The 23,977-nt window shown below is 50.2% G+C and overlaps 1 protein-coding gene across 1 annotated transcript in view; it reads left to right on the top strand.

The window, feature by feature from the left end:
- Positions 1-12,923: 12,923 nt before the first annotated feature.
- LOC144173121 (uncharacterized) overlaps positions 12,924-23,977 on the top strand; it is a 41,380-nt gene continuing 30,326 nt past the window's right edge. Inside the window, exon 1 of the mRNA XM_077701639.1 lies at positions 12,924-13,091. Within this exon, the coding sequence (XP_077557765.1) occupies positions 13,031-13,091 (61 nt within the window). The 5' untranslated portion in view covers positions 12,924-13,030. The remainder of the gene's footprint in view (positions 13,092-23,977) is intronic.

Here is a 23,977-nt window from a genome sequence, read left to right on the forward strand (position 1 = left end):
GTGCGCTGTCCTGCGCTCGACCGGATCGCCATGTCGAAGTAGCCCAACTGTGCGATCAAAGCAACGTACTAATGACTGTGCTGATATTGCTATTGTAATACGCATACGCTTTGACTTTTCATCGTACCGCTGAGAAGCATATCCTTGAATGCCGTCTTTTTACCGAAGCAGACCATCATAGCATGGTCGCACCCGGCGGCCGAATTTGAGAGCCGAGTCTGCGATACGCTCCATAGCGCTTGCTTCGCATTCTCTTACATGCGTGCCAGGTCACTCTTTGCACAGCTATACCGTGGCTCTGATTTTAACCCGCAGGTAAGTTTACTTATGAAAATTTAGAAACCTGGTGTAAGGTCCACTTATGCGGTCAGTGGCCAGGCGCGCAGATTGCGCGTGAGAACCCGCCCCAGTGTCTGGCGTCGTAGCACTGCCAACACTGCGCTGCAGCCGTCGCCAATTCGTCACGGCGCGCACGGGAGACGGATTGTCTGGCCCACCGCATACCACAGGGATAATCCCCCATTGAGAAAGCAGACAGCGCCGCCGGATACCGGGTACCGTCTGCTTGACGCACGGAGCTGGTGGGATTACCGGCGTCGGGACGAGCGCCGCGCGAGCCTCCATTGTTAACGGACCCTGGTCAGCGACGCACTGTCGCCGTCTTTCGCTCTCACCCCGCGGGGTCGCACGCACCTGCTCGAATGCGAGCGTGCCGTTGACCCGAAGGTGGAGCCGCCTCATTGAATATTCCGTGGTGTGCTGAGTGACAGCTGTCTACGTGAATTTGGGCACTCCCCTACGCGTGTACGAACGCCACAGGGGCGTTCCCTAGAGAAGGTGATCTCGAGGTTTAATAAGGCCGAACTTGGCCGTTAGAAATCGTTCTTGTCTGAGCGCCGAGCTGGGCAATTCCCGGCGGGACAAGGAGTCTCGACCGTTAAAGCTATGTTGGGATTTGTGAGCCCCCTAGTCGAGGTTAAGATCGCGTCGGAGGTTTAGGGTGCAGCGCCGTACCGGACAATTAGACGGATCTTGCGGCGAGACAGTCTCGGCCGTCGTTTCTCGAGCGGTTTGTGTACGCTCCTAGAATAGGAGAGTTAGACGAAGTCGAGGAGCTCGAGTGATTTGTGCGCACTCGGAGCTAGCGTCTAGCTGAAGTTTGCAGTTTTTTCTTTATTACTCATGTACCCAGTTTTCCTACTGTAAATAGCTGTATATAAACTCTTCGTTTCATTTAATCAACCCCAACGCCTTGAGTTCGTCAATTCGACCGCCGTCTCGAAGAACTTCAACACCATCGCCCTGCCAGCATCCTGCCAAATCAACCGGAGCCCGGGCGATTGGGTTCCTGATCGACACCGGACTTCGGGGAAACGATCTTTACTGGCGCAGCCGACAGGATTTGGCAGAAGAAATCTCCAGGCCACAACCAGGGGAAGCAGGCAGACGCAAGCCAGCCTTTATCAGCAGCAGCCGAGCTCCGCGCGGAGTGGAGCGGCAGAGCCAAGCCAGCGCACGGGGCCAACGACGTGGCAGCCGACCACCCAAGGTGCGGGTGAGTGGGATTTCTTGCGCTTCGTTGTGGCGGCGTAGGCTGAGTCTGGGGTTGCATGGTAGTCACGCGGAGCATGCTGGCGAACATGGCAGAAGGAGACGGAAATGGTCAGACACATGAGGCGCCACCTCAAGAAGGAACGGCAGTAGGAGGATCTCCCAAAGTGGAGACCGAAACAATAATTATTAGACGAATGGAATTGTAGTTTCAAGAGCGGTTGAGAAAGGCAGAGCGCGAAGCGGAGGAGCGAAAGAGAAAAGCAGCGCGCGAAGCCGAAGAAAGAGAGAGAAAAGAGGCGCGCGAAGCGGAGGAAAGAGCGCGTGAGGCGACGGAGCGAGAGAGAATATAGGCGCGAGAATCGAAGGAGCGCATGCAAAAACTGAAGCTCAAATCTGAAGAGCGGTTGCGAACGTATGAGTTGGAGCTGGAACGGAGAAGGCAGTCGCCCTTGCGCTCGGGCACCCGCGAGCAGAAACAATGGGGCACAGATCCAGCCAGTTGTATGGCGACAGCGAAGTGTAATGGTTCTGGCGAATGTTTGGAAGTTGAACATTGCGATAACAAAGTAAGCAGCCGTGACTCCCTACACGAGGCTAGCATTTCCACCGGTGTCGAGCGCGTGGAGACGGACATTGGGATGAGGAGTGACGAGGAAAGCGCGTCCGATGATACCGTAGAGCGGTGTAATGAAGTGATGCTCGAACATGACGAGCAGCCTCGCAGGCAAAGTTTGGGGATGGAGCTGCAGCGCATAAGGCAGAACCCGTCGAGCGGGCCCAGTTATGCACTGACAGCAAAGTTGGATGGGGGCAGCCGGTTTTTCAATTTGAAGCCGCGCGAAAACGAGATAAGCAGCCGTGGCTGCGCACGGGAAGCGAGCGGCTCAGCCGGGAACAGCCGCATGGAAGGGGAAGCGAGCAGGCGGAGCATCCCAGCGAGCGCGTCCGGTATGGGAGCAGAGTCAACGGGTAGCCCTGTTGTTGCGGGTGTAGAGCCGCCAGCTGCTTTTGCACCGGACTTTTGCACCGGACTAGCTGCTTTTGCGCTAGTGCATGCTGAACTTCCTGGCACGGGCAGTGCCCAAATTCTAATCGGTGGAGCGTAGGAGGCTGGAGTCGCGCAGGAAAGTCCTGGGGCCCGCCGCGCTACCAATTACGCTCGAAAGTTGCACGAGAAAGCGAACTCCGTGTCGGGCGTTCAGGAGCTCGCCCAGAAGAGAAAGGAGATAGAAGACGAGAAAGCGTGTGACGAGACGGATCAAAAGAGGGACGGAGTTGACGATCAGGCTGAGGAAATGCAGGAGTTAAAGGCGGGTAAGGGAGCTGAGAAGGTAGATTGGGTTGAACATGTAGAAAATGGAAGAGGAAGTGAGAGAGAACGCGAGAAGACGGAGCATGAGAAGCTCAGAACGTTTGAAGAGGGTAGGATCGATACGGAGATGTCGCGTGGGTTTGGTAGTCTTGATGGTGAGAGTGTAACCGAGGAGGTTGCGAAGGAGAGGGAAAAACCATGTGAGGAGGCAGCTACAGTTGAAACAGAGGAACGAGACGCAATCGGCGATCTCGCGAAACCGGTGTCTGAGATAAGGCTTCGTAGCTTTAGTGTTGGTTGCGGCCATTACCGAGATTTATTCGGTAGCCGCGCTGGATGGGTTGACGCACTAAGTTCTGCGACCTGGCAGTGGGTCACAGGCCCTAGTTCTGAGTTGTGCCAGGATGAGTGCGTGCTGGGACAGCCGAAAAACTGTCTTTGTCAGGCCGCTGCTCAGAATGCACTTAGCGTGCACGAGCGGTTTTTGGTAATGACAGGTGCTTGTGAGGTTGTTGTGGGGCAGTCTGTGCGTAGGGGAAAGAATGATCCCGAGAAGGTCGTCGCGTTCGCGGGCCGACATTCCGCTCGAGCATCAACCCTGCGCTCACGCTGTCAGCGCGCAACATTGCCTTACGTTGGGGCATTGGAGAAGCATGGCCACTTGGCCTGTGGGACAGGAAACGAAGTCGCATTTTGCGATACCACTCCGTCTTTCCCGAAGTAGTGTTCGCCTCATGGGGCTAAATTGTCGAGACTTGCGTTGACATTGCAACGCTACACGGCCCGGATCATCAGCAGAGGGGTTGGAAATACTCGAATGTCCTACTCTGTTTTCGGAATGTTGCTCGGGGAGGCCATTATTGAATTGCCTCCCAGCCCCAATACCGCCACGACGGAGACGTGAACGTTCCCGTTCACCCGTCCTTTTTCGTTGGTTGTGTGTGTGTGTGTGTGCCGTGGTTGTGCGCGACGAGATGCCTTGGGTGCTCGATCCATGCACTGAATAGATCGATCCGTGCACCGAACCGAACTTTCTGTGCACCGCAAGTGAGCGAAAGCACAGCCAAACATTCTCGAGGGAACGTTATCAGGCTATGCTGTCAAGGAGGACATTTGCGCGCGTGCTCATAGTGACAATGCAAACTTTCTTAACGTTTTATTTTTGTTGACTGCAAACTTGCCCGTGTTGTTTGCCAGTCCTTATTCCTTTTGTTCTTGTTGTCAAGTGCCGAAATGTGTGTGCGTGTTTGCAGTGATAGCGCGCATGAGGGTTATAGGTTGATCTGTATCGTTATTCGTGGCGTTTACGCGCCCCGGAGACACTACGCAATTTCTTTTTACTCGCACTTAGTGTCCCCAGCTTTTTTTGTGTGTGTTTCTGGTTTTCTAGAGTATTCCCTCCCTGTTGAACGGCTAGTGAATAGGTTGTGTTTGTAGTTTAGGTGAGAGAGGGTTCGGATCAGCTGCAGAAATGATGGGGGGCTCATTTGCGGTTATACCAAGCTCCTTCCACGTGTTTTTTTGTTTGTTTGTTTGTTCCGCTGTTATTGCGGAAGGAGAGGTGAAACGAGTGGCCCTTTTAAATTCTTTTCGGATTGACTGCACCAAGAGGTCCAGTAACATTCTCAAAGGGGGGAGTTGTAAGGTCCACTTATGCGGTCAGTGGCCAGGCGCGCAGACTGCGCGTGAGAACCCGCCCCAGTGTCTGGCGTCGTAGCACTGCCAACACTGCGCTGCAGCCGTCGCCAATTCGTCACGGCGCGCATGGGAGACGGATTGTCTGGCCCACCGCATACCACAGGGATAATTCCCCATTGACAAAGCAGACAGCGCCGCCGGACTCCGGGAACCGTCTGCTTGACGCACGGAGGTGGTGGGATTACCGGCGTCGGGACGAGCGCCGCGCGAGCCTCCATTGTTAACGCGTCCTGATCAGCATGACGCACTGTCGCCGTCTTTCGCTTTCACCCCGCGGGGTCGCACGCACCTGCTCATCTGCGAGCATGCCGTTGACCCGAAGATGGCGGCACCTCTTTGAATATTCCGTGGCATGCTGAGCGACAGCTGTCTACGTGAATTTGGGCACTCCCCTACGCGTGTACGAACGCCACAGGGGCGTTCCCGAGAGAGGGTGATCTCGAGGTTTTATAAGGCCGAACTTGGCCGTTAGAAATCGTTCTTGTCTGAGCGCCGAGCTGGCCAGTTCCCGGCGGGACAAGGAGTCTCGACCGTTAAAGCTAGGTTGGAATTTGTGAGCCCTTTAGTCGAGGTTAAGATCGCGTCGGAGGTTTAGGGTGCAGCGCCGTACCAGGCAACTATACGGATCTTGCGGCGAGAAAGAGTCTCGGCCGTTGTTTCTCGAGCGGTTTGTGTACGCTCCTAGAATAGGAGAGTTAGACGAAGTCGAGGAGCTCGAGTGATTTGTGCGCACTCGGAGCTAGCGTCTAGCTGAAGTTTGCAGTTTTTCCTTTATTACTCAAGTACCCAGTTTTCCTACTGTAAATAGCTGTATATAAACTCTTCGTTTCATTCAATCAACCCGAACGCCTTGAGTTTGTCAATTCGACCGCCGTCTCCAAGAACTTCAACACCATCGCCCTGCCAGCCTCCTGCCAAATCAACCGGAGCCCGGGCGATTGGGTTCCTGATCAACACCGGACTTCGGGGAAACGATCTTTACTGCTGGTATGACGCCGATTACACCCCGCCGATGTAAAAGACCTGACACCAGGCAACTTCCCTACCAATCTCCCGCTGGCTGGCCTAAAAACAAACAGCGAACACTGAAAGCGTGCAAAGCACGTTGGCATTCATAATTTCGGATGAAGGGCCGTTGGTTCATTCATTTCCCCTTTACGAATTCAGCCAGGGAGTCTACAAGTTCTCCAAAACGTCCGTGCTCGGGGCCGCTAAATAATTTACTTGGAGGTTTGCGTACGTAGAAGCCGAAGCCATCTGTATGGTTGTGTGTGTTTACTGTTCGTTTTGTTTCAGTGTTTACATTAACGATTCTCTTTTCAATTGTATTTTTATGTCCGGACTCTGCTGGCAGATTTCTCTTGTTTTTACTTTCCTTTTTTTTGAACGCTTCTTGTTTGTCTTCCTCCTGCTGTAACCCTAATGTCTAATATTCACCACTCATCAACGTAGTCATCCACCATCTGGTGTAGCAAGCCTTGTCCCTAGCAGGGCTGACCTCACCAGTTTACATTAAAAAGCCTTCTCTCTCTCTCTCTCTCTCTCTCTCTCTCTCTCTCTCTCTCTCTCTCTCTCAACTTCGGCAGTGGCGGTAGAAGGCCGTCCAAAGAAACACACCACGGATACCCCGAGATAGAACTGGAAAACATTACTCGCAGTGTAAGTAGCACTCAGCGGCGTGCAATTAGACTAAATAGCTTTTTCGTTCAACATCGCGTCAGTGCTAAGGTGTCAGCGTGTGAGTACAGCCTGTTTTTTCGAGGTACCGTGACTGGCGAGCGCCCCGCAGAAGAGTTCCCTCCGTTCCGACGACAAGGAGCCAGAAACCAAACTAACACAGTTTTTTTACGAAAAGACCAGAGTCCAGAACCCGTCGAACAGTCCCACTAACATGAGGTTTTTATTTGACACACATAGCAAATAGAAAGAAGAAGGTCGTGCGTGCGTTCAGACTAATTTACTAGGAAACCTGTTGTCCAATATCTGCGTAGATATGTGCCTGATTTGAAGCTACCAACGAGAGTACTTTTTTTAACACAGTTTGATCCATGGCGGGAAGAGAAAGGCGACGATTCAGCACGCTGTTGTGCGAAAACATAACAACTCGAACGGACAGAGTAACGTCTACCATGCGAATCCCAAAAAAATCCCCCCACCTCCCCGAAGGGGATCGTGCGGAAATACGAATGCATTGGGTGCACCGATGAGTGCGGCGCGAGTAATTATTATTAATGGCGTACTTAATGAAGAGAGACGAGAGTGTGAGCACTCCAACCGATGATGACGTTGAAGCAACGGCAGTGACGTCACCGCCAGCGGGAGGTGTAATTCTCAGGTTGCATTGTGTTACACTTCGTGCTTGCGGTATCGTTGCCGCGAGGGATTCGACTTCACCGACTTCCATCGCTATCAAGGCGCCAGGCGCGCGCTCCACTGCATTATATAGATTCCGAGCGCAGCGAGCGGAGAGAGGGTACGCGGAGAGGAGAGAGAGCCCGCCGAGCTCCGCGATGCGAGCGCCCTCACACGCCCGAGCGCGCTCCTCCTCTCCACTCACTCTCCGCTACTCCGCCCGAGCTCCGCGATGCGAGCGCCGCGGGTCCGTCGCGGCGAGACGACGACGACGACGACGAAGGCAGAACTACGAGGCGCGCGCTCATTTGTGCTCGCGCTGGAGGAATGCAGGCGCACGCCGACGGAGCACGACAACCCCCGACTAAGAAATGCATTCGCATTTAAAAACGCACTGCACTGGACTCTGAAGAGCGAAAAGATGTACCCTCTCGGGAGAGTACACATTTACGCTCTTCGTCGTGTCACTGCATTGACTGTCAGTTTTCCCGCGTCACACATCGATATTTTCAGACTGAGAAAATACGAACGAGCAAAAAATTAGCAGTGGCTTACGTCGGCTATGCCAGGATATACATAGCGTGAGCTAAGGTTCAGCTGGTTATTTTTAGTTTTCCTGGTTGTCTAGAATTAGCTTGATTATCATAGTATTAGCTTGATTATCATGCTTACTGCTGTTTCAATGACACACACACACACACGTGGTATAAGCACTATGTGACACATGTATATTTATTTTTGCTCAACGTCTGGTTGCTTCTCGATTGCCAAAAAGATGGCTCGGTGGTTCGGCGCAGCGTCAGACTTGGCTACTGCGCAACTGAGGCGCACAGCTGGGCACGCGCCGGCGCCAGTGCGTCTGCCGCGGCTATGACGTCACTCCTCTGGAATGCGCAGACCGGCGAGGCGCGCGGCGGCGGCGGCGGCTCCGGCGCTCCGGCTGTGCGCTGTGTGACGCCACTGCTCCTTGCGCATGCGCAGCACGGCCATCCAGGAGCCACGCAAAACTAACCTCGGCCAGTGTAGCTCACGCTTCAAAACACTCTCAGAGAGTCAGGAGTAGCGGTGATTCATTAACCCCGAGCAACAGTGCTGGCCGCGCGCACGCGCTGAGCGTCTTTCAGCCACGCTGCGGTGTCGTGGGTCACGGCGCGTTGCCCCTTAAAGCTACGTGTTCAAACTCGTTCGTGGCCGTTGGCTGGATCCACTTTGCACTGGTTGTGCGGTGATTGCAACGGTTGTCGTGCTTTCCCCACGGGCGCCTTGCTCCAGTTGAAGGAGGACGGGCCGCTCGCAGAAGTTGTGCGTGAGCACGAAATTTATGGCACTTAAGCGGGCACCCCACAGCTGATTCAAAATATCTTAGTGTTTTAAGCTGAGCTTGTTACTCCAGGGAAAAACCCAGATTACGGCTCGTTCCTAATAACGTTATTTTGACCTTCGAGCTCACACAAGGTCAAGCCCGCGCCTCGTGCGGCTGCGCAGTGAAAGCGTCTAATCGCTGGTTCAAGGGAAGGGGTGCGGGTTCAAGGGAGGGGGTGCGCTGGTTTCAAGGTAAGGGGTGCGGGGAGTAGGATAGGGTAGAGAAACGACACGGGTCCTCATAAAATGATACGAGGAGGAAGCTGCCTGCATCGAATTTCAATATGGGTACGCGTCTACAGCGCCGATCAGCGCCTGGGTTTTGTCTTGCGTTGTAATTGCGCGCGCGTTCACTGCGCGCTGTCGGCGCGAAAACCGAACGAAAACATAGAAACTGTGTTTAACCGCGTTCAACCACTACAAAATTATAACTAAATTTTCTGCCACCTCTATGTCGCGTGCTACAAAGCACCGCTGGTCCTCCGCCTTAAAGGGACCCTGCAACACTGTTTGAGCAGTGCAAGTAAATGTGCGGGACGTTTAGATTACACTGCCAGAGATACCTGAGCCAAATATTACACGTGCACCTCAAGCGGTGAGCGCGCAAATCGCTCTGAAAGACACGGAAAAACCAACTGCGCTCTCTTCAGTTCTCCTCATTATGCACCCCTGGCATGGCCTAAACGACGTCATTGAGGCCATGGCTGTCCAATAGGCTGTCACTGCTCAACTTCGCGGCTAATTCCTTCAAGTTTCACCGTCGTTCGACAAGGATATTGAAGAGTGGGAGGTTCGCAAGGCGGCCCAAGACCTCAACTGCAAGTCCGCAGCCGGCCCTGACCAAATCACCAACAAGGCCCTGCGAAACCTAAATGACGAGGCCATAACGGCCCTCACCAACTACTACAACAAGTGCTGGCGCGCCGGAACACTACCCAAGCAGTGGAAGGCAGCCAGAACAATCCTAATACCAAAGCCGAACAAGCCATCCGGCATTGAGAATTTCAGGCCCATCTCCCTCACTTCGTGTGCGGGAAAAGTATTGGAACATGTCCTAAACAACAGGTGGCAAAGGTTCCTAGAAGACCGGAAAATGTACCCGCACACGATGCCAGGGTTTCGAGAGAAGCTCAGCACGCAAGACGCCATGCTGCTAATTCAGCACGAAGCCATGGACACCACCACAGTCAACACCGGGGACAACCGCGCCATCCTCGGCCTAGACCTACAGAGCGCCTTTGACAAGGTACGCCACTCTGCGATCCTGGCTCAAGTCAACAGACTGGGGCTCGGAGAGAGGACCTACAACTACATCAGGGACTTTCTGTCACACCGCACGGTGATGCTACAGATTGGAAACCTACAAATGGAAGAGCGGAAGCTGGGCAGCATCGGCACTCCGCAAGGCGCAGTCATCTCGCCATTTCTCTTCAACCTGGTGATGATTGGAGTCGCCGAACGCCTGAACCAGCTCCCTCAAGTCAAGTACACCATCTATGCGGACGACATTACCCTCTGGGTCCCCGGGGGTAGTGACGGCCACATTGAATCCACACTACAAGAGGCAATCGAAAACATTGAAGACTGCCTGAAAGACACGGGACTACGATGCTCTCCGCAGAAATCGGAGTTGCTGATACTACCACCGCCCGGGCGCCTCCGCAAGCGAGCAGCGGAGGACGCCAAAAAGATCACGCTGCGCACGGGGGACGGCACAGTCATACCCCACGTGAAAAGCATCAGAGTGCTCGGCATGCACATCGCTGCCAGCCGCAGCAATACAACCGCAATCGACCGCATGGTCACCAAGATGGGGATCGCAACGCGTCTCATCAAACGAATATCTACGCGCAGACAGGGAATGCGAGAAGCTAACCTGTTGCGCCTCTTGCAATCATTTGTCATGAGCCACGTTACATACGTTGGTGCGTTCCACTACTGGAAACAACAGGAGAAGGATAGGATCAATGCGGCCATCCGCAAATCCTACAAGGCAGCACTGGGGTTGCTCAACAGCACGAGTAAACAGGCCCTTGCCGAACTGGGGGTACACAACACCCTGGACGAGGTGAGTGAAGCCCAGCGGGTCTCCCAGCTCGAACGCCTCGGTTCCACCAAGACCGGCAGGGCCATCCTCCAGAGGTTGGGCCTCAACCCACCTCAAGTTGACCAACATCAAGATAGGATCGTTCCCATAGAGGACGACATCATTCGCAAGATCAAGGTGCTCCCCTTGCCGCGGAACGTCCACCCGGACAGGAACGCGGAGAGGAGAGCGGCGCGAGCCCGAGCGCTCGCCGAGGCACACAACAGTGACGAGGGGGCAGTATACGTGGATGCAGCCAAGCACCGCGACCACCCCAACACATATGTGGTGGTGGTCGTACGAGCCACCACCGGGGAACTAATGAACGCCTGCAGCATCAAGGCCCGAACGGCCGCGCAGGCAGAGGAGGCTGCCATAGCCCTAGCGCTAGCGAGCAGCCCCACAATCACCACGGTGCTCAGCGACTCGAGGACCGCAGTAGCAAGCTACGCCAGGAACGCCGTGTGCGGGACTGCAGCGAGCCTGTGCCCCGAGCGCAAGGAGACTACAACGCACATCCGCTGGTTCCCCGCACACGTGGGGGGCATTGCGGGTGGCACCGTCAACCGTAACGAGGAGGCGGACGCCATCGCACGCGAGCTCGCGCACCGTGCGGTGCCCCCCTGCCCATCGTCTGCGGCGGAGATCATGGAGCCCCTGACCAACTACGGGGACATCCTTCACTGGCATCGTGCGGGAAGACGCGCCCTGCCCCCACCTCACCCGAGGCTCAAGAGGGGCGAAGCCGTCCTCCTCCGTCAACTACAGACTGGATCCGTGCTGACTCCAGCGCTCGCGCGCCACGTGTGCCCTGGAACTTACGAAAGTGCAGTGTGCAGTGTGTGCGCGTTGGTGACTGCAGACCTGGCCCACATCATGTGGGGATGTGAAAGACACAGTGCAGTGGGGAGCCCAAAAGAGCTACCACCGGACATTATAGGACTCGTGAGCTCGCCCGAATACGAGCGGCAACTGCTGGCAGTCCAGCGGCTCGAGGCTGCTCTGGCCCGGCAAAGGCGAAAAGGAGACCCTCCTTCGGGAGGGGACTCGCCGAGTAGCCTGAACCGGTGCCCAGGCATAGCTTCGGGGTCTGCTTAGCACATAGACAGGGGGTGGCGAAGCCCTGCGTGGCCTGACCCGCCTCCCCGCCGGAAATTTTCAATAAATGTCATTTTCTCTCTCTCTCTCACCGTCGTCAGCGCTGTGTACGAACCTCTTCTATGCCTGAACCTGCAGGCACACGTTTTGCCGTTTCTTTTGTGTTTTGATTGCGCGCGGAGTTGGCGTAATGAGCTCAATACTTCCCTTTCAACGGGACCACTCGACAACAAACGTTTATTGCTTCAAAAACGCCCTACCAGCCCGAGCACCCGCTGGCGAGCAGGCATCCGTGCCTGCTTTTTTGTGGCACCATACCGGAAATAGGCCTTTCGCGTTGCGGAGAAAAGGAGAAAACTCCCCGGCCTGTGATATACCGAAGGCCACCGAAGAGAACGCCGTGAGCCACCCCCCTTGTCCGGGAGAGAGCGCGCAGATTTCGTCGCGTTGTCCGTGGTCGAGTTCAGAGGGAATGACTATGCGCGATTTCTCATCGCGCGTAGTTTCGGTGATAGTGAACGGATTTCCATAATTCTTGCGGGAGGAGATTGCTGGGACAATAGACTTTGCCCCAAAATACATTCCTAGTAGTCGATGGTAAGTGTTGCAGGGTCCCTTTAACAAAGTTTAATTGCTCATGATTTCTTATTCAAGATTCCGCACGAAAAGGTCAATCATTCGTATTCTCACAGAAGTGTACGTGTGATGTTCGGTTGCGTGCGCTATAAACATTTAAATTCTTGACAAAGTAATTCAACGAATGCAGTTCCACCTTTGTGCTTCTTTGCAGCGCGACAGAGAGACATTTGCCCTGGACTAAACAAACCGCGTCGGTGATAATCTGCAACGAAATATGATGATTATTTTTTGTTGTTAAAAAAATGAACGCAACATGATAGAACAGAAAACTATTAAAACCAAACACAAAATGAAAGTGGCTGTCGGCTGCACTGCCGGGGAACATTTACTGCGTCTGCTTTATATGACCGCGCAACGCCTAGAGCTATATACGCCAAGAATTCAATGTAGGACGTCATTCGAGCTAAAAAAGGAGGTGAAGGCCAAGGCAACTGGACCGTTATAAAGACTTACGAGAGCGTGCGAGATGTCCTTCGCTCAGGAGGCACATGTCACAAAAGCCATAACGCAACATTTACCCCCGCTTACTGATTTCGGGCGGGAGAAACGAGCGCATAATCGCGAATGCAATTCCTGGGGCTCCTAGAAAACGGCCAATAAAAAAAAACCACCGTGAACAATGATTTCACCGAGCTCGCAATATGCCTCTCAATACTTATCTCAGCCTTGCGTATATGAGTAATTTACAGGGCGAGTGTTTCACTTCGTTGGCTTTATAGTGCGGCTGCAGACGTTCATGAGGGGGCAATTGCACGTCCTTCTTATCGCCCCGTCGGGATGGGCCGTTTGAAGGCGCAGTTGTTGTCGGCTGTTTTAGCGGGAGCAGGAGCTGACGATAGCCATTTTCACGTCAGCAGCATCTTGTGCCGAAGAAAGCAAGCGGAGGTGCCGCAAAAGGAAGTCCGGCTCTGGAGGATTAAGTGGAGTCTATGCATCAAATTGACGGAATGACCACGCTGATACTCCTCACACTCATTCTCTTCGTCCCCGGTGAGTATAAGGGGGTTATTTGAATCAATTTCGAGGCAGAATAAGAGTAAGAGTGTCCAATGAATAGTATTTTACTGGCATTGTGGGTCAGCCAGGGTTTAAGGTATTTTCAGTGACCCACCGAAACATCGTGATCAGGTTTATGTTTGCTTGGAAGAAAAGTAAGCCGTTTCGATTCTACAGCAGGGTGTTGTGAAAAATCAGACGCGCAGTCTGGTTCTTCGTTCGAGACATAAAGTTCTATTATTTCGGTTTCGAGGGTATTGACACCCTCCGCCAGCGAAACATTGATAGTTGGAGGAATAGGTTTGTCGTTTTAGATAGCGGCTTTATTTTGATAACAGTAAGTCAACGATGGCCTGGTACGATCAACGTTGACACAGCAATGCTTGAAACGTTCATCGCAAAATGTTTTTCTATCAAAAATGCGTTCTCCTCTGGAATTGGGTTTCCCGGGATGATTTTTCTGTACTCCGTCTTCACTGCTGCAAAAAAAAAAAAAAAAAAGAAGAAGAAACGTCGACAGTCCATTCTTTTCATTACGCAAATAACTTGGACCAGTAGGGAGGTAGGCGTGCCAAGTATGCAGTATTTGGACTCCGGGGACATAAATCATAGCATCCGTTGCTGTATAATGGTGCTACTGGACTGGAAACATTTTGGAACAAGCCAGAACTGTCAAGGCGGGCGTCAAATGCGCTACCATTGACAACCGAATGCTCCAGCCTGAGATAAGAAAAGATAGCCGTCTCCGGTCTTCTGGGGACAACAAAATATAAACAACGCATCCTTCCGGGCAATGTTTGATACCGTATCGCGGTCGCATGGACTTAGTGAAAAGGTACCTAAATTCGCCCGTGGTTCATTAACCTCTTGAAATTTGGGCGATTTTGTGACGCATTCTCGGAATAAGCGCAAAAAAGACGACGAAAAGACGACACAGGACAGCGTGTCGTCTTTTTCGCGCTTATTCCCGGGATTATTAGCGTGTTTTCTCTACAGAGAAAAGGACAGCGTGTGTACAGGGAATCGCACGTCTCCAGTACTGCGCTAATTGCATATACCTTTGCAATAGCGACACAATGTTAGGGACATATATGGGAAGTAGGAGTTGAAGCAACTTTCAACCGCGGTAATTCCTAAAAGCAGTGGACATGAGACGAATGCTGCACGAAGCCCTGTTGGCTAGCACTGTCAAGAGACCACGCTGATTTTTTTTTTGGGGGGGGGGGGGGGAAGGGGGGGGGGGAAGGGGGGGGTGGGGAAGAAAGGAGCAACATAAACTCCCACTCGCTCAAGTCGCAGGGCGGGAACTAAAATAGAGTTATTAGGTTTCTGTCGTTCCGTACCCATTCGTAGCATCACTGCGGTGTGTTTGGGTTATCTATATTTTTCCCTTTCGGTGAATCTCGCGCGAAGACATCGCAGTAATAGTTTTGCTGCTGTTTTATTCAGCTGTATTTAAATATGAGCTACCATTCAACTTTCCCGCCATTTTCTTTGGCTGCTTTGGATACGTTGATGCTTAAATCCTCGAATTGCAAGTAGCCCACGATGATACCGACAGGTTTCATGACCTTCTCTAATACCTGCACAAGGGCCTCGAACCGACTTTATTTCGTGACGTCCTGGACGTGTGCCCGGTTGAGCGAAACGCATGTTGGTGGTACAGCACAGCAAGCCAAAAAGAGACTGCCGCATGAATGCGAGCATTCCAAGTTTACAAAGGTACTTGTTCCCAAGCGCTCCGCAATATGAGCTCATGCATAGTAGTGGGAATCTGTCCTGTGGACGCAAGTGTCCACTTCTGGAAAGGATGTATGGTTCGGCCGTTCAGTCTCTGTGAACGCGCGCGTCACAGGCAATGCCGACCAGCTTCTCGTTCCTTTCTCCGGCCGTCTCTGCCTCTCTGCGTTCATGCTAGGAGCCTCTAACCTAATTACGCATTTGGGCGCCATATTTAATGCGCATTCCCCGTGCGATGTAAATGTTGAAAAGCGGCTTTTCCATAGTTTTCACGTATGGAAGGATCGAGATTAGCATGATCGAAGGGGGATAGGGGGAGGATGGTCCACGCGCAACATAATCAGCAGGGGAGAGAGGTGCTAAAACGCCTTTATTTTTCGTGAATACACCATCTCGTGCACCGGCATATTTTGGTGCCAGAAGGCAGTACGAAAGAAGGAATTGGAAGGCAAACTTAACAGAGGAAAAATACGAGCGATTGGAGGTATGAGAAAGTTAAGAAGCTCACAGACCTCCAGGCAGATGTGCAAGGCGGATAATAAGTGGCGCTCGCAACATGGGCTGATTTCTGTTCGCAGTATTCAGTCCGATGAGCGGGGTGTAAGAGGGATACTGACCTTGGTAAGATCCTCTCGTCTGTGCTGAGGTAATCGTGGGAAGTCCCACGTGACGTGTACGGTGTCATCGTTAACACCGCTGCGTGGACAATCCGGGTCACCTAGTGTACCGTGGCGTCGAGCTCGGAAAGTTTCCGTTTTTGCCGATCCCATTCGTATCCCGTGCGCGAGCGCCTTCCCCTTTTTGAGGCCGCTGATTAGGGGCTTCCGAACGCTTCACATGCAAACGCGCCCGTGACTTGGAGCTTCTGCCCCTTTGGGTGGTCAAGAAAGGCGTTGTTAGCTTCCCGGTAACAGTAACGGACGTCTGACAAAATTCCTGTAACTGGGAATATATAATGCATATTTAGTACACAATATCCTATATATACCTGCCAGGTAAGGGAAATTTGTAAGAGCGCTACCTGTGTATACTCATTGCATTGTTATCACACACATTCGTAAATGAGGGCTTAAAAATGAGTGCCACGACGCCTAAACCTCCACAGCAGCTTTGTGGGCGCGCGGGGAAAAAAGTGTTTCATTGCGTATGTGGCGAAACAAATGCAAGTATTTTTGTTTACAGAAATTAAGCTATAGCCATGCAGTGGTCCACTACCCTAATTAAGGGAGAAGAATACCAATTTGCAATTTGTAAACTACCATAGACTTGTCCTACACATCCACCGGTACTTCATCTCGAAGATGGATATGTCGAGGTCAGCTAGCGGCCGCCAACAATGCTGGGCACACATCTCCAGTAAAGTCAACTGTGTACGTACCATTAGTCTTCTCTAAACTTGGCAATGCTTAAGAGTAGATACTTCGTACACTAAACGACTTTCGCAGCTAAAAGCACCGGTCAGGTAAATTATAAATATATAATGCATGCTATGCATGCAGTATATGATATGCTATAAGATATATGATTTCATATCATGATATAATATCGTATTATCATGACGTCATATCATGATATATGATATGCATGATATGTGTCATTCATTATATCATGCAAGCGCCATTAAACCTATTGTTAGTAAGAGCGCATCCTATGGGATATAAACCTTCTAGGCACTTTGTTGTTATTCACTGTAGTACCAACCAATCACAATATTGAAATACTTTTTGGTCGTGATTCCTTGTAAGCTATATAAAAGTTTCGAAGGACAATAAAATGAAGTGTTTACATATCTCTCTCGAAAGACGCAACTGTTCGTGTGATTTTTTTTTTTTTTTTTGCAGAACCCTCTTTCGTATAAGCCTGTTGCAAAGCTGTAAGTTAACTGGTACACACATTACCATTCTGATTAGGTGGAAGGCTCCGTTACAAAATCCGCGTGGACTTCGCGGCGGCGAGGCATTAATTTTTTGGGACTGACCTTAATTACTACCACAATCTGTAATTTCCATTCCTTGACGTCATCCGTACTTTTTTAGTTCGGGGTATTTAAAAGAAATCTTCAGCCTGTTGCAATAGTTTTATTTCGAAACCGCGATAAAAGTTCCAGGTGACGAAAGCAAATCCAATTGGTTGCGAATGCAATGACATCAATGTCGATTTCAAAGCATCAGGCGCCTTGCTTTGCCTCGATTTGTCGAATGTCTTTGTAATCGTGCCCCTAGTGAAGCCTTCCTTAGCGATCCACATTAACGCTTTCGAATGGCTTCGTCCTGTCTCCTACACGCTGCACTGCTTCTCGTTCCTGCCACCGTGTAATGGGAAAGCTGACGACTGTTTCCGTGCTTGTCCGTTCGCTCCTTTGGGTGCGTCCTCCTGCTCCGTTAATCTGTGGTGTATGGCGCGAACCGCCCTTTCTCGCAACTGTCGAGTTAAGGCTCGCGCTATGGTCAACCTCCCGCTATGGAACGCTTCCCAAGGAGCCGTTTCGCTGTTACAGACGCCGACGTCGGGTTTTTCACTCATGGACCATTTGTACTTTTACATTAAAGAGGGGGAATGCGATAGACGCGTTGGGCAACTACAGTTGCAAAGAGTAAGCCAAAACTTTAAGTGAGATTCAGCGTCGGGCTGCGCCGAGTGAAGACTTGTAGTTCTTCTAGGTGACTGCAGCCGGAGCGGGGAAATGGTATCTCAGCTCGTTCTATGACCCGCGATGGTCGATGCTGAAGTCCAATTTTGTGAGCAGATTACTTTACCTTTCCTATACTTGCAAGTTTCTTTACACATTTACATTTCTCCGAGATATTTACAAATATTCCGAATTTCAGTTACATCGTCACTCTGTCAACTGCGTATTATTCGGTCAGGGCGTGCGTTAAGCTGTCGGGTTCCTATTAATCGACCTACTCTCTCTCACAACTCGCGGGTAAATGCCTTTTAAGTAAAGCTGCGTCCCCCCTGGGCCAGAACTCTACTTTTCAATCCGACAATAACATCGTCCCAAACCCCGTGGAACGGTACTTTTTTAAAGCGAAGCTTCATGCGCCTTAGGCGAAAGGTAATCCCGTGTTGCTGTGCAGGCAGACAACCCGGTAAACATGCGTGAAAAAAACAGCTGGGAAAGGAGTTTCAAGTAAGAGGAGAGGGAGCTTCGCTGGAATTGTTATTCTCGCAGAAGAGTGCGCGTACAGCAAACTACTGCGTGAAGCACAGCTCGGGCGATAACGGCGGGCTTAGGGCGGCCGGTGGTGCGGCAGGAACAGCGTCAACGTGATAATGTCAAACAACCACCACATGTCTCTTCAAACTGGTTAGGCAACGCGTAAAACGTGCGCACGCGGTGTAGAAACCTTACTATAAGCGACGCCATGACCAGGAACGGGAACGAAAAAAATACCAGAAACTCAGTTTCAAGTTATTTGTTTGCATCCTTTCGATGCGGTAGGCCCGTGCGAAAAGTGAACTGCTTCACTTGAAGAAAGCCCGGGCCCCCCGTACAGGCATGCAACGTCAGAAATCAGTGCTTTTTAAATACAAAACAGTGATGTATAAAAAAGCAAAAAAAAACTGAACCTCTTCAGTACAGAGTTTCTGACGTAGTTTCTGCTCATACGTAAAATCAGGGTAAATATTTGTATACAACCATGTGTTTAAAGCACAGGAGTCACCCGAACACAACAGGAAAAAATCAACATAAGTAAAATAAACAAATACAGAGAAACAACAGAGAAAACATGTATATCAATGATAACTATACAGGCAAAACGTCAAATGTAAATAGAGTGAGGTCTCCAAACTTTACACATGTTTAGTTTAATATACACAAAAATATACATCAGTTCGCCGGCTTTTTTTACAGCATGGCACTAGCAGCAGTAATATGTAATATCATGTACTTAAAAATAATAAAGACAGAAAACTAAAAGTAAGCCTAGGCGTGAAAAGTATTCACAATAAAAATAACTGCCTAATAACATAAAAATTGCTGCTTCCTAAATCTATATTTTGGGATCTCAACTTATTTAGAAGGTGTGGGACTGTAAGACGCAGCATTTGACGAGCATAATCCGTACGCACCGCATAATGATAGAGATTTTAATTAAGGAACCATAAGTAGTAACGTACGGGTAAACACTGGCCACATGTTAGCGCTTCGCTCGTTAACCATCTGTACGGAGTTCATTGGCTTATATTTTTACCTTTTGCTTTGGTTTCTTTTCCTAATGCAATTTGTGTGATGATGTGCCCGTGGCTTCTTTCGTGCCACATAACTATGTGACTGCACTGCCATATTGCCGCCAGCATGGTGCCCCGGGACCTATGCATAATGTAAATAAACAAAAAAAAGTTAATGCTGCAATGTCAGTCATGTATGTTGCATGCCTATAACTGTTCATTACCATCATTAGCCTATTTAATATTGTTTTCCTTTTATTCATATTTGTATTTATTACTATACGAGAACGCTTTCTGAGTGCAGTTTCCGAAGCATTCTTTCGAGGTGTTCTCCGAAATCACAATACTCAAGCGGCTACCCGAGCTTCACCCCGTCAAGCTTCCTATATTCCGGCGGATTTATGGTGCTCCATTCTCTTGAGCCACACCGGCAGCAAGGGTAACAAACAACCAGTAGCCAGAAACAAAGCACTTGTTCAATTTGGGATGGGAACAAAACACTCTAATATTTATACCCAGCAAATGTGTAACTAAAAAAAACAGTAATCCATACGTAATAACACATTCCAACAGAAATATATCTTGTGTAGCACACTGAGCTTGTGTACCACATAGAGCTCACTGATTGGTGAGTCAAACGCTTCCGCATAGCTTTCTGAAATTACGCTGGCATTCTTCCAGGCTAGGGGTACCCTCGGTTTCGGAAGCCATGATGGGAATAACTTAGCTAGCTTTTCTTTTACAACATCACCTCCATGCGTTAGGTGATCCGCGGTTATTCCATCTTCGTTGCGGCTTTGCCTGTCTTCCTTCCGTTGAGTCCTCTTTACCTCCTTTTATGTTACTGCTGGAACATCAACCACCAAGCTAGTCCGTTCAGGACAGTTTTCTTGTCGAAACTTGCTAGGGTATAAATCGGCACAGAACCTTCCCGCTACTTTATTATCTCATTCTTGTTGCTTGTACCTTACCAGTTTCTCCCTCAATGCATTCATGTATCCGTGTTAATAGACAGCTTCTTTTTTGTATCACTTCTTGTCGCATTGTACGCACTTACGTCACTGCAGACGCTTCGTTAAACAAATTCTGGTAACTTTGCCCGTACGATGAGAATTTTGTGCTCTCTTGAGTTTTATTGGTTTTAAAATGAGCTTGTTCGTTTTGCCAGATTACTAGAGTGTTGCTCAGGATCTACTTTCTTGCTGCTACTGCTGAATCTTTAACTTTATGATGTTATTTAGTGTGTCTAAGCTTTTTCCCTTTGGGTTAGGACCGCGAATTTCTGCGGAAGCTTTAATCGAAACTCCGGCGTTTTGTGTCTTAGTGGTGACAATGTTTTGCTTCCTTCAATACGCTAGATTCGTCTGTCTTCTCTTGAGCGATATATTGTAGTTCTCGCCAGCTTGCCTAGCTTCTTGCTAACACCTAAATCCTACACGTTGTTTGTAGCTGCACTTGGAATGAAGTCTGTTTCTATTTTAGTTTCCCGGTTCGAGCTTTTCCGCGTCCAGTTCCTGTTCATTCGTAGGCAGAATAACGTATTCAGTGTCCTCAGGTTACGCCTCTCCGCTAATCAATCGGGCACATGGTCTCCGCTATTGCGAAATTTCCCACTGGCGCTCGCCTGGAGAGGCTTCTTTCCTAATTTTTCCTCAAAGTCGTCCACCACAGTAATGAACTGAGTGTTAGCTTATTTATTGCCGATCCAGAATCCGCAACCCCCTCATCTACTTCGCTAGATGTTGGTGCGTAGGCTTGCATTACTTTTAACTTGCACTCACTATTTACCTAGATCACAACGGCCTTGCCTCTTTTTCAATGCGACATTCCCTCCTGTGACTGCGCATTCAAAAACGCGCCCCCCGTTTCTTTGTTCTCGCTTTTGATAGCACAAAATACGCTCGCTTTTTGACACCTCGAAGCACCCGCCAGTTCTAACCTCGCTTAGTCTTGCGATGTCCCGTTTAACGCCTGGGACGCTCCGGTGGCATCCCGGATGAGCTACCCTTGCTAGTCACAGTGCTGGTACTAAACGTTACTAGGTTCAAGGTCCAGTTGCGGCATGTGCGGACTCGAGAAGGCCGACCGGATCACCGCGTCGGTCGGGCTCTCTACAGGCGCTGCAGACTAAGTTCAGTTGTCGTTTCATAGTTAGGCTGCGACGGAATACTTCCCCAGGGTGGCCATAACCTGCTTTGGTGAGGGAGTGCTATTTGTATGCCGGGGAACCGTACTTGCAAAATCCGGAGATGTTATTGCCGGACCAGCCACCCTCCAAACCTTGTGCAAATTCCGACGCCGGTAGTTGAACCCGGACCTCCTGGACACCTGAGTGAAAGCAGGCGGTGGCCACTACTGGGGACACCAATATCTAACAAGCAACTGCCGTCATTCAGTGAGACACTTCAGTTTGTCCATTATTAACGAGGAACTGCAAGAACTTAAAAAGAAAAAAAAAACCGTCTGGTGTCAAGCGCGCGGGTTCTGTCGTTCCCTTAAAACACAAATATTGCTCCCACGCTGTCTTACAAAATATGTCAGCAGGGAGAGGAGTCAGAGTGCGGACAATAAGTGAATGTTGGTATTCATGCTTGACAACCAACCATATACATAAGGAGAAAATGCCGAAGAGGTCATTCCATATGCCAAACGTCCCCGCCGTAAACTCGACCGTTACGGATTTCTTCCGTAAAATTTGTGGCTCATGCTTGCATTTCTCACAATGCTCGCGCGAAGTATTTTTATCGGAAAAATGTCTTCCTTTTGTAGCCGTCTTTTTACCTCAAGAGAATAAAGCAAAGCTAGGTCTGTCAAAAATTTCCCAAAACGAATCACTTTTTTTTTTCAATCGCCCCAATTTTTCTGTAGACATCATGCGGACACTCTGGGACTGAGCTATGCCGAATTTTGTATTGATTTTTGATTTTTTTTTTGCTTTTGTTACGAAATTCAGAAAATACACGATGCCGCGCATTTTCAAATATTTTTAGCAAATGCAAGCGCACTCTATCAGCCAATGAAGTCTTTCTTTCTGGATTTCACTATCGTGGACGATTCGTAAAAACTATATTGACGCCGAAAACGGAGAAATGTGCGAGGAGACATTTATCAAATTTGGAAAAATCTCCTTTCCGACCCATATTCACCCCTTAATTGCGCATAGTTGTGCTCGTAGTAAAAATATCAAATACAAGGCATTTACTACAACAAGTCACCCCAGTTTATTTCACAAAGTTGAACTGCAACAGTACTTGTTTTAGCAGGAAAAAAAAACTACCACCTCCCCTCGCGGGAACCCCTGTGTAGATGCGACGCATAGGCGGAGCGGCGAAGGGACGGCGTTTTATAGCGCGCATAACATTGAGGGGACTGCGTAAGCCGGTCCCAGTCGATGACGACGTTGGCGTACTTGTAAAGCGGCGTGGACTCTAGGTGTTTGAGCCAAGCGTGGATGTTGCTTCACCGGAGAACGGCACATCGGTTATATGCGCAGCGCGCCCGAAGGAGAGGAAACAGCGGGAGAGAGAGTACTGCCACGGCCGCTGGATGAAAGGCGCGCTCTCATCCAGCGGCCGTGGTACTGCACATGCGCCGGCCCCAGCGCGTCTGCCGCGACTATGACGCAACGTGCCGCGGCTATGACGCAACACAATCCAACACAATCCACTTTAATCCAATCCAATCCAATCTAATCCAAGCCAATCCAATCCAATCCAATCCAATGCCCCTCGCGAGAGAGTGTTCGCTATCGGAGAGGAGAGGGGGTGAGCGGCGGAGAGCGCAGCTGGCGCGGCTAGGAGAATGGGGGAGGGGTGGACAACGCGGACGACGACGACGACGGCGCCGGAGGGACAAGGCGAGTGAATCAGATGCTCTGCATCTAAAACATATTTGAATTTGTACACGGACGCTTCATCGCGTTATTCCACAGAGCGTCTTCTCTGCATGGCTGCGCCTGCCTTCTTGAAAGACGCGGGAGCCAGTGGCTTCGCGTTGCAAGGATACCTTCCCCTGCAATGATATTTCGTGGCGTTAATACGGGGAAAAGGGATAGTTCGCGTGTTGGTGGGAAAAGTAGAACGTGGAGCTAGCGGTGGTGCGCCCATTCTATGAGCACGTGTAGAGTCAACAGCTGGCTAGACACCAGACATGCGTTTAACGCATTAGTGCATACCGGATGCTTTAATTGCACTGATATACTGATGTTTCAAACGCATGCAAATAAATCAGTTCAACACGATGACTCGGCCGCTGTTTGCTTCCTAATGTTCGGCATACATGAGGAACACCACGCATAACTGAGGCTCTAAATGCATGTCTGATGTCCAGTCAGCTTTTGAGTCTATCCGTACTCGTAGAATGGACGCACCACCGCTAGCTCCACGTTGTACTTTTCCCACCAACGCGTGAACTATCCCTTTTTCCCGTATTGACGCTGCGAAATAACATTGCATGGAAATTTATTCTTGCAGCACGAAGCCGCTGGCTCGAGCGTCTTTCATGAAGGCAGACACAGCCATGCAGAGAATACGCTCTGTGGAATAACACAATGAAACGTCGGTGTGCAAATTAACATATGTTTTTCCCTTCGAAAACAAAAACTATTCCGATTACACTTTCTGAAATAACCTGGAATGATTTGTACTAGTCAATATCTTGTATTTGATATTTTTACTATGAGCGCAACACTGCGCAATTTAGCGGGGAATGTGGTCCTGAAAGAAGCTTTTTCTAAATTTTACAAATGTTTTCTCGCACATTTGGCCCTTTCAGTGCCAATATATATTTTTAAATTGTCCAGCATGGAGAAATTCAGAAAGAAATGCTTCATTGGCTCACAGAGTATGCTTGGATTTGCCCAGAATGTTTGAAAATACGCAGCATAGTGTATTTTCTGGATATCGTAACGAGAGCAAAAAGCAAAAATGTTTTTTAAAATGCGGCATGGGTCAGTCCAGAGCCTC

Source organism: Haemaphysalis longicornis, unplaced genomic scaffold (assembly GCF_048455015.1).
Source record: "Haemaphysalis longicornis isolate Haplotype H1 unplaced genomic scaffold, Haemaphysalis longicornis Haplotype H1 scaffold_29, whole genome shotgun sequence".
NCBI classification, from domain to species: Eukaryota; Metazoa; Arthropoda; class Arachnida; order Ixodida; family Ixodidae; genus Haemaphysalis; species Haemaphysalis longicornis.